Consider the following 11,731-nt stretch of genomic DNA (forward strand, 5'->3'; position numbering starts at 1 on the left):
ACCATTATCAGTTAGGCATATAATATTTATGCAGAGACTAATAATGTTATAAAACTGTGATGAAAAATGAAGGGAAGTTACATGCAACTCAGTCCAAACTAGCAGCTCAACATAGATACAAGCCATGAATTTTGCTGCTAACTATAATTTTTGGTTGTGGTTTGATTGGAAATTACTTCTTGTGTCATAAGAAGCTGGAGTATCCCTGCAGTTCTGTCTGAAATTAATGAGTTAATAACCACCACATGAAGAAAACTGTATGAGTTCAAGAAAGAACAAGAAAGGGAATTTATTAGAATCATAGTTGTGAAACAAATACTGCCTTCAACAATTATGTGGTAAATATAATTTGCTCTTACTCCCTTCTATTTGCATACTTTAGAGTGCATTATTCCTCTTGGAAATTTTGTGGTACCAAAATCAACATCACATGGAAACATTGACAAATTATATGATTGCAGTTTTGTGAATTCCTGACAAATTACAAATGTTTGCAGTGCCGAGATTCAAATTTACATTACTGTATGCAGTGGGCAATGCTCTTGCCATCTGAGCTTTAAGAGCATACATCACAGTCTGTTTCCTTCCCTAAGTCTGCTTTTCTGATTCCACAGACAGCACCAGTTTCTGAGCAGAGGCCAAGGAAGAAAAAATGTGATGGAAAGCAATTAAGCTATATCCTGTGGGTTGTTACCATTCTACTTGACTAAAAATACAAAGACAAATAATAAGAAAACAATTACATACAAAAATGCAAAATAGTGTACTGAAGCACCTCCCTCCCCATGAACCATGGACCTTGCCATTGGTGGGGAGGCTTGCGTGCCTCAGCAATACAGATAGCTGTACAGTAGGTGCAGTAATAACAGAGAGGTATCTGTTGGGAAGCAAGATAAATGTATGGTTCCTGAAGAAGGCAGCAGTCTTTGCGGTAGCTGCAGGGTAACAGTCTGGATGATTGACTGATCTGGCCTTGTAACATTAACCAAAACGGCCTTACTGTGCTGGTACTGCGAACGGCTGAAAGCAAGGGGAAGCTACAGCTGTAATTTTTCCCAAGGTCATGCAGCTTTATTGTATGATTAAATTATCATGGCATCCTCTTGGGTAAAATATTCCAGAAGTAAAATAGTCCCCCATTTGGATCCCCAGATGGAGACTACTCAGGAGAACATCGTTATCAGGAGAAAAAAATTGCGGGTCTACAGATCGGAGCATGGAATGTCAAATCCCTTAATCGAGGAGGTAGGTTAGAAAATTTAAAAAGGGAAATGGATAGGTTAAAGTTAGATATAGTGGGAATTAGTGAAGTTCGTTGGCAGGAGTAACAATACTTCTAGTCAGGTGAATACAGGTTTATAAATACAAAATCAAATAGAGGTAATGCAGGAGTAGGTTTAATAACGAATAAAAAAGTAGGAGCATGTATAAGCTGCTACAAACAGCATAGAGAACACATTATTGTAGCCAAGATAGACACGAAGCCCACACCTACCACATTAATACTAGTTTATATGCCAACCAGCTCCGCAGATGATGAAGAGATTGAAGAAACATATGATGCAATAAAAGAAATTATTCAGATAGTGAAGGAGTCAAAAATTTAATAGTCATGGGGGACTGGAATTTGATAGCAGGAAAAGGAAGAGATGGAAAAGTAGTAGGTGAATATGGAATGGGGTTAGGAATGAAACAGGAAGCCACCTGGTAGAATTTTTCACAGAGAATAACTTAATCATAGCTAACACTTGTTTTAAGAATCATGAAAGAAGGTTACATATGTGGAAGGGGCCTGGAGAAACTGGAAGGTTTCAGATTGATTATATAATGTTAAGACAGAGATTTAGGAACCAGGTTTTAAATTTTAAGACATTCCCAGTGCAGCAGTGAACTCCGATCATAATTTATTGGTTATGAACTGTAGATTAAAACTAAAGAAACTGCAAAAAGGTGGGAATATAAGGAGATGGGACCTGGCTAAACTGAAAATACCAGAGGCTGTGGAGAGTTTCAGAGAGAGTATTAGGGAACGATTGACAAGAACGGGGGAAAGAAATACAGTAGAAGAAGAATGGGTAGCTTTGAAAGATTAAATAGTGAAGGCAGTAGAGGATCAAATAGGTAAAAAGACAAGGTCTAGTAGAAATCCTTGGGTAACAGAGGAGATGTTGAATTTAATTGATGAAAGGAGAAAATACAAAAATGCAGTAAATGAAGCACGCAAAAAGGAATACAAATGTCTCAAAAATTAGATCAAGAGGAAGAGCAAAATGGCTAAGCTGGGATAGCTAGAGGACAAATGTAAAGAATGTTGAGGCATATATAACTAGGGGTAAGGTAGATACTGTCTACAGGAAAATTAAAGAGACCTTTGGAGAAAAAAGAGCCACCTGTATGAATACCAACAGTTCAGATGGAATACCAGTTCTAAGCAAAGAAGGGAAAGCAAAAAGGTAGAAGGAGTATATAGAGGGTCTTTATGAGGGCAACATACTTAAGGAAAATATTGTGGAAATGGAAGAGGACATAGATGAAGATGAAATTGGAGGTATGATATTGCGTGAAGAATTTGACAGAGCACTGTAAGACCTAAGTCGAAACAAGGCTCTGAAAGTAGACAACATTCCATTAGAACTACTGATAGCCTTGGGAGAGTCAGCCATGACAAAACTGTACCATCTGGTGAGCAAGATGTATGAGACAGGTGAAATACCCTCAGACAACTCAAATCCCAAAGAAAGCAGGTGTTGACAGATGTGAAAATTACCGAACTATCAATTTAATAAGTCACAGCTGCAAAATACTAACATGAATTCTTTACAGACAAATGGAAAAACTGGTAGAAGCCGACCTACAGGAAGATCAGTTTGGATTCAACAGAAATGTTGGAATACATGAGGCAGTACTGACCCTACAACTTATTTTGGGAGATAGGTTAAGGAAAGGGAAACCTATGTTTATATCATTTATAGACTTGGAGAAAGCTTTTGACAACGTTGACTGGAATACCCTCTTTCAAATTCTAAAGGTGGCAAGGGTCAAATACAGGGAGCAAAAGGCTATTTACAATTTGTACAGAAACCAGATGGCAGTTCAATAGTCGTGGACATGAAAGGGAAGCAGTAGTTGAGAAGGGAGTGAGACAGGGTTGTAGCCTATCACTAATGTTATTCAGTCTGTATACTGAGCAAGCAGAAAAGGAAACAAAAGAAAAATTTGGAGTAGGAATTAAAGTTCAGGAAAGTGAAATAAAAACTTTGAGGTTTATCGATGATATTGTAATTCTGTCAGAGACGGCAAAAGACTTGGAGGAGCGATTGAACGGAATGGACAGTGTCTTGAAGGAGAATATAATATGAACGTCAACAAAAGCTGAATGAGGATAATGGAATGCAGTTGAATTAAATCAAGTAGTGCTGAGGGAATTAGATGAGGGAATGAGACACCCAAAGTAGTAGGTGAGCTTTGCTATTAGAGCAGCAATTGATGATGGTCAAAGTAGAGAGGATATAAAATGTAGACTGGCAATGGCAAAGAAAGCATTTCTGAAGAAGATAAATTTGTTACCATTGAGTGTAGATTTAAGAATCAGGAATCCTTTCTGAAAACATTCGTATGGAGTGTAGCCATATATGGAACTGAAACATGGATGATAAATAGTTTAGACAAGAAGAGAATAGAAGCTTTTAAAATGTGGTGCTACAGAAGAATGCTCAAGATTAGATGGGTAGATCATGTAACTAATGAGGAGGTACTGAATAGAATTGGGGAGAAGAGGAATTTGTGGCACAACTTGACTAGGTGAAGATATCGGTTGGTGGGACACATTCTGAGGCATCAAGGGATAACCAATTTTGTATTGGTGGAAAACATGGAGGGTAAAAATTGTAGAGTGAGACCAAGAGATGAATACACTAAGCACATTCAGAAGGATGTAGGTTGCAGTAGTTACTCCGAGAAGAAGAACCTTGCATAGGATAGAGTAGCATGGAGAGCTGTATCAAACCAGTTTCTGGACTGAAGACCAAAACAACAATAAAGCACCTGTTAGACATCAGCATCTGCTGCAACAAATCTTGAAATTAGTGGCTTCATGCATCAGAAGAAATAAATTTTGTACACTATACAAAAATAGCAGTAACTACATCACATTGTTATTCCTTTCCTGACTGATTATAAGCAAAGGTCAATATTTTATTTGGGCAGCAACAAATCCCCATATGTCTGTTTTGAAAGTTCCCATTAAATCAGTCACATTTTTTATTCATAGAGGTAAAACTTTATGTTATTAATCATCTCTTTTCTATTTCCTTGCTTGTAATTTTGCTCTTTGGCTGTGCAAATGAAAAATTAAAATGAAAAATTTTCCTTATGTCTCATCAATTGCAGCAGAAACTGAAACTGGTTTTCTATATGTAGTAAATTAAATTAATATAAAAATTTTGTTTTGCCTCTTTCTTCATTAATTATTTTACATATATGTGTTTAAGACTATTGTAAAATAATAATATATTTGCTCAAATTGTAATCTGCACTGAAGCTAGAGTTGTAAATGTAGACGGATGTAACAGTTGCTCAAATTGTAATTTGCACTATAGCTGAAATTGTAAATGTATACTGATGTATCCAATGTGTGTCTAAACAGTGCCGCAAGGAAAATAAATAAATAAATAATACATTCAAATATCTGTGAGCATTTTGCAAAATCTTTTAATAAAATCAGTTCTTGTTCAATTTAGAACTCTAACAGTAATCTAGATTCTTCATTTGTGTTTCATTAGATGATACAGGACATTATTTTGATGACAGCAGCTTGTTATGAAAAATAAGCATTATTGTAGTTGATCATGAGGGTACTGAAAATGTGGTAGAAACTTTTTGTAATATTAATCATCCTCATTTTGTTGCAGATTGGCAAGGATAGTCTGAAACGAGGTCATAACATGGCCGGCACTACAAGATCACCAAAAATATCAAAATCTGACTCTTTCAATGACTCTGGAGTTGGAGATTACCCAACACTGAAGGTGACAAATTCACCAAAAAGTTCTCTGGCAAGGAAAGATGTGACAAAACCAGATAAAGGTGCTCGATTAAGTCCTACTTCTGGAGTTGTGGTAAAACCTGAGAGAATAAAAAAAGTGGTTGGAAAGACAACAGTGATTGCAAATAAATCTTCAATAGATGAGCCAGATGGTTCACTTGAGACTGTAAATAAATATCAGAAGTTTGGTGTCAGAGTATTGCCTGAGTCATCAGATTCGCTGAAAAATGTTAGTGCATCAGTTCAAGACAATGTTGAAGTTAACAAAGAACAACAGACTGTAAGGCAAGGTACAGTCCCAGATATTGTATATACTACTGCTGTTGAACCAGAGCGCCATCAGAATGAAAAGAATATAATGCTAGAAAAAGTGGTTACAAGAAGTGGAAGTAATGAGGAGGACAATAACACAGGCAATAATTCATCTTCAAATAGAGCAAAGCACAGTGAAAGTGTAAATGTAAAAAATAGCCTACCTGATGATAGTGTACAAACAGCAAATTCTTTAATTTATGATGAGAGAGCAATTGATGTTGGACCAGTCACAGAGCATCAAGAACCAACTGCTTCTTTTAAACAAGATGCAAAAAAAGAAGTTGAAAAACTTTATTCAAAGAGCACAGATAGTGACACCTCACCTGAAGGTACAAAAGAACACAATGTTAAATTATTTCTTAGCAAAGGTCTGCAGAATCTTAAAGAAAAGCTACATCCAGATAGAAGAAAGAATAATTCATCTGAAATTCCTTCCTTGAGTGGTAATGAAGTGAAAAATAAAATGACCAGCATGCAGAGTGGCTGTTTTTCCTCAGACAGTGAAGAGATTGATGATGATAGAATATTTTCACTGGAAGGTGAGTCTAAGAAAACAGAAAAGAAACTGAGGAAAGACAACAGCTCAGAAGTAAAGGAGATCCATTGTAATTTTGAAGTGCCAACAGACATTCCAGAAGAAGTACAAAGAGCTGCAATGGCTGCTCGTTCCAATAGAAAAGCACCTGCCATTGCTACAGCTGTTGCAAATGCATCATTAAGCGACCTTAACAAGATAAGTGACAGCAAAGCAAATGAATCAAGGAAAAGTTTGAGTGAAGACAGTTCAAGCGATTATGAAGCAATGCCAGGAATTGCATCTGATAGCTTAGGAAGACCACCTAAAAGACACAACAAAAGGAAAGCTCCCCTTCCCCCTGCGGAGGACTATGAAGGAGGTAACAACAGAATAAGGGAGTCTGGAGACCCTGCATTAAGACATAAAATTACAGGAATAGAAAGCCCAACTTCTGCTTTTAGTTCAGAGGAAAATCAAGCTATTAACAATGTCAATGGTTCTGAAGTGCCTGACAGCTCAGTAGTTGGAAATGTTGCAACACATACTAAAAGAAATCTTGTTAAGGATTTTGGTGGATGTGAAGATAAATCACCAGAAACTTTTACTCTTGTACCGAACATTCCAGGTGGCACCACTCAAAAGACTGGCCATGACATTTCTGGAAAAGATATTACTAATATAACAGTTAATATAAATTCAGCTGAGACTGTTCAGTCCTTTGTCCCAAAGGCAAATGTTCATGGTGATGTGGGAAATACTAACATACACAATGGTGTAATTCCTGCTGACAGCAGTTCTAGTGGTACATCAACAATGGAAACGAGGAACCTCGACTATGACAGTGTCAACATAAGTAACACAAACTCTGATTCTGATTCAGACCTTGAGAGGATTGAAGCAGACTGTGGCTATGAAGGCAAGAAAAACAAGAAAGGAGGCACAACAATTGAGCTCAATTCCTCTCATATCACAATTCATCATAGTCCATCAAACACAACTCAAGTCTGTACAGAGATTGAAAGTGAAAGTACTCGTAAGGCCGCATCACTAGGAGATCTTTCAAGACTTGACACTGAACAGCCAATGAGTATTCTAGAGAGAGCAGTGTCACTTGATCTGGCAGAAGGTGGAACACCAATTGGCACAAAAAAGAGGAAAGCACCACTCCCACCAGGTGAAGACTATCTTGGAACTACTCAAGATGGTGAGGAAGGTGTCTCCTACAAAAAAGAACCAAGACTAGATGGTGCAATGGACACTTTCCAAAGACAGCGTTTAAAAAAATCATCAGACTGGGGTACCTTAGAAGAAGCTCTAAAACAGAGTGAAAATTTCCTGAGTAAACCAAGCCACCCTAAAGATGGGAAGGAATTTTTAGAAATTTCTAAAGAGTATACATCTGACGAATTGTCTGATGCAAACAGCAAACTTATACCATCAAATGAGTTTTCATTGTCTGATTCACAAGTGTTGCAAGAAGGTATGAGCAAAACAAGAACAAGCAGTCACTCTTTACCTGATGCAGTTTCTCAAGAATTTAATATGACAGCTACTGGAACTGTAAATTTTGACAACACAACACCAGTGAAAGCTAGCGGCTCTTATGTAAGTGAACCTAATGAAATTAAAGACCAGCAACAGAAAATGGTGCTTCACATAGAAGCAGATTTACAGGAAGGAACTGATAGTATCCCTGGCTCTCAAATGAATTTATCATCATCATCAGACCAACAGAGCAGTTCAGGAATATCTTATTCTCTTCAGCCAGAGTTAAAAGATACTCCTTCAAGACCAATGAGGCTGGCAAGTTCTAAGAAAGTCATGAACACTGATCCTCCTTCTTTAAAACTGGATTCTTACAAACAAATGCCATCTGGTGTTTTGAGTTCAACTCCTCTCACAAAAAGAGGAATTCCAAATAAAGATCAAGAAAATTCATTTATGGATATAATGAATTCTTCTCCAATTTCACATGAAAAGGGCATAAGTCTACAAAGCACTGCTGGAGATAATCAACTCCCTCCACATAGTGAAGGCAGTTTTGATACCACTATAGTGACAGATTCAAGGACACACAACATTTCTTCAGATATAGCATCTAAAAGTAACACAGTCTCAACTACAGACCCTTTTATGACAGCAACAAGTAGTGTCCAGGCATCCATTGGTGGAATACTCAGTCAAGAAGATCTAATGTGGAGTAAAGAAACACCACCACCAGACTTGCCAACAACACCTGTACCTGTATTAAGTCAGGTATCTTCCTTTGTTCCTTCTTCTACTTCTATGACATACATTACAGAAATTCAAGTAGTTACAAGTGATGATGGCACTAAGCCTAAACACACACTATCTGACATCAGCCAGTCTTCTGGCATGTCAGTACCAGCATCTTTGCATCTAGATAAAGGCTCTCCTAAAATTACATACCAGGGTGTATCTACAAATCCACATTCTTCAGCAAAATTAGAAATTAATGAAGCTGAAATTGATACATCAGATATGTCGTACCAACAGTCAAAAAACAATGTAACAATAACAGCTATTAAGGCAGACATAGCATCAGACAATGCAACACGAGAAACCAGACAAAGCTTGCATATAGCGCCAAATAACAATACGAACAGCGTAGTAGATAGAAAAGGTAAACTTCCAAGGCCACCTGTACCACCACGCAAATCAGAAATATTGTCATTAATGTCTTCAAACAATGTTGCTCAAGCTGTCATGCATCAAGACATACAGCCCTCGACAAGTACAGTGGAAAGACCACACACAGTCACTCAAAGTGCACAGGGTGACAGCAGTGGCAGATTCATCACATTTTCAACACTAACACCAAGAGGTGGACTAGGAACTGAGGGCAATGTTGGTAGACACAACAGCAGTTTTGAGCAGTGGGTGTTTTTGGATGAAGGGAATAGAGAGACTCCAACAAAACACAATGGACTAGAAAGAGCTATTGGAAATGTGAATGACTCACCCATAATGAAACATTCCTCATTTCTTACATTCCCAAATAACGGAGCAAGTAGATCACAATCTGTTACCCATATTTCATTTGACACTAAAAAAGAGAGCACAGATAACTGAAATCAATGAAAATTCTTTTTTTTACTTCCATGTTATTAAAAAAAATTGAATACTGAATTAAACTGATGCAGTGTACTTCATAGATGACAACTTATTAAAGAGGTAACTCGCTTGAATTACCAAAGTTTAGTGGGAGTCACGTTCAGTTAAGAAAGTAAAATGTCTGTGTATATTTTTCATTATACAAACTTTTTTTTTATTGTGAAATATTCTCATTCACCAATACTGATGAGGGACAAATATCTTCTACAGGAAGCCTTTGTTGAAATAACAGTGAACTGAATTCCTCATTTTTCACTAAAGATAGTGTATACTGTGCTAAGCACATTTTAAGTATGACACGTGAAATGTGTCATGAATGCTATTATAACTAAGTTAGTTGTGTCTGCATTTTAGAAGTTATTGTTGAAACTGAAGGTGCTAATTTTAAAAACTGTGTTTAATTGATGACACAGACACATATGTTACAACCTCATTTTTTTCTATACATAATTCTTCATTAATGTGAGCTAAGAGTTTTACTTATGTGGTTCTAAGCATTCTTTCTCTGATTATAGAAATGTATACTATGTATACTTACTTTTTGCTGGCATTATCCTTTTGGAGAGTACTTAACACAAAACTGTGAATTAAGACAAGTGTTTTGTTTTTTATAAAAATGTTAAAGTACTTACTATCTAAAATTAATTTCATGTAAAAGCTGCAGTTTGAGGAAGAAAACTTAAGAATCCTTATTGTGCTTATCCACTTATGAAAGAAAGTATTCTAAAAGAAAGAAATGTATCTGTTTGTTTATATTCCACTTCAGAGTTTTACTTGAAAATGAATTCATTTTAATTTCCCTTTTGATCAATAACCTACACACAGTTAGTTTCACAGACACTACTTCAACTCTAAAATCTCAGTGTGTGCCAGTGAGTCCTTGTGTAAATGTTAAAAAAGAGAATGTAAGTGTACAGTTCTCATTCCAGTGTTTTCATTAATTGTACAGAATTTTCATTCATCAATATTGTTACAAACTACTGTACAGATTAGAAGTATTTCAGTACAAATTTAAGGTTTGTAATAACTTTTTTCTGCAAAAAATAAATATACTTTCAACAAATACAATGAAAACTTCCTTTAATCAGGATATTAAATGTAGAAGCATATAAGATGACTTACAGATTTTAAAAGACAGTAGGTAGAAAATGCTAAGCCATATGTAGGGTGTTTAACATGAAAAAAGTCTAATTGACTGCAAGCCAAATATGGGAAAAGAACAAGAACTGGTGGAACAAGCAAATAAGCACTTGTGTTTACAAGAACAACAGACCAGAAACATAATCTATAGAAAACAAAATAAATCTTACAAAGTGTAGTCAGGCAGGTGTGAAAACCATTCCACTGACAGCATTAGCTGCATCAGTGTCAGAAATGGAACTGGATTGCTTTTCATGACACACAATAAATGTCTATAGATTTTCCTTTATTTTTTGTGGTCCTAGATAAAAAGGTTCATTAGTTACATTTTTTTTTTTACATTTGTATAATTGCTGTCCCAATTTTCACATCACCCAAATGAAATTCTTTTTCTTTGTCACACGGTATAATTTGCTGCTTAAGCATTTGCTAGATCTCACTAAAACTTGTTTTATATTATCTGCACACCTTTTTGCCATCTTTTTGTCTGTAGCTGAATGTCTAGTGGTTATCATTACTGCCCCTAGGCCATGGGGTTCGATTCCCAGTCTGTTCAGAGATTTTCATGATCATCAATGAATGAGTTGCCAAAATGGCATCAAATAGTAATACTTGCAACAGACAGTCAAACAACTCTGGACAAGGTCTCTGGCCATTACTTAATTTCATTTCTCCTCTTGTAATTAAGTCACTACTAGTTTCTTCAAAAATATTCAGTTCTCCTTCACTTCTTCTCTGTGTGCTGGTGTGATATAATCAACATTATCTAGGTATGTAAAATTCATAAGCAAATTCTGATGACATTAACTATGAGAGGTTTAGAAAGTTAACAATTACTTAAACGTGATATTTTTACCTAACTTCTTATGAATGACCTTCTTTAATTGAAGAGACTTGTTTCTTGATACATCCGTAACCTTATTTGAACAATCAAAATAAGAAGGAAATTTTAAGAGACAGCTTGAAACCAGTTCCTCATGCATCTGTCCCTGTCAGATCAAATCAAATCAGTCCCACCATAGTCTTGCTGGCACCCTGCGTATGTACTAAGTATTTTATCACACCTACAAATTATTGTGTAACTACAACTTTACTTAAGAAAATTTGAATTTGACCAATCGCTCTCTCTGTCTAATATGCGAGATATATATTAAGTAACTAAGTCTTTCTATGGTGTACAAAAGTGATGATAATTGTGGACAGAGACTACCATGACTGAAAACTGAAGAAATATGTAATAAATGTGTTTGTACAGCTTATTTTTCTTATAACAGATACTGTATATAAATATATACGAAATATAATCAAACTTTTTTAAATGTGTTGTTTTTTAATGATTTTTTTTTTTACCAGTACGCATCCAGTTAACCCCTGTTTTCTCTCTCTGGTATACATTAGCTTTACAATTTAGACACCCAGTAGCACCAATACAAAGATTATTTTTAATCCACAGCTACTCTATAAGTTTGTTACACTGTGACATTTGCAACTGTAGCATTATATACTCCACTCTGACCCTTTTCCATTGTTAGAAATGGTATACTAAACCAATCTCAGTTGTACCATCAATTTCAACATTG

The 11,731-nt window shown here is 36.0% G+C and overlaps 1 protein-coding gene across 1 annotated transcript in view; it reads left to right on the forward strand.

The window, feature by feature from the left end:
- LOC126260907 (uncharacterized) overlaps nucleotides 1-11,470 on the forward strand; it is a gene marked incomplete at its 5' end in the record, with an annotated part of 472,435 nt that extends 460,965 nt beyond the window's left edge. Inside the window, one exon of the mRNA XM_049958364.1 lies at nucleotides 4,911-11,470. Within this exon, the coding sequence (XP_049814321.1) occupies nucleotides 4,911-8,969 (4,059 nt within the window). The remainder of the gene's footprint in view (nucleotides 1-4,910) is intronic.
- Between the last annotated feature and the right edge of the window lie 261 nt (nucleotides 11,471-11,731).

The sequence above is a fragment of the Schistocerca nitens genome, chromosome 5, assembly GCF_023898315.1.
Source record: "Schistocerca nitens isolate TAMUIC-IGC-003100 chromosome 5, iqSchNite1.1, whole genome shotgun sequence".
NCBI classification, from domain to species: domain Eukaryota; kingdom Metazoa; phylum Arthropoda; class Insecta; order Orthoptera; family Acrididae; genus Schistocerca; species Schistocerca nitens.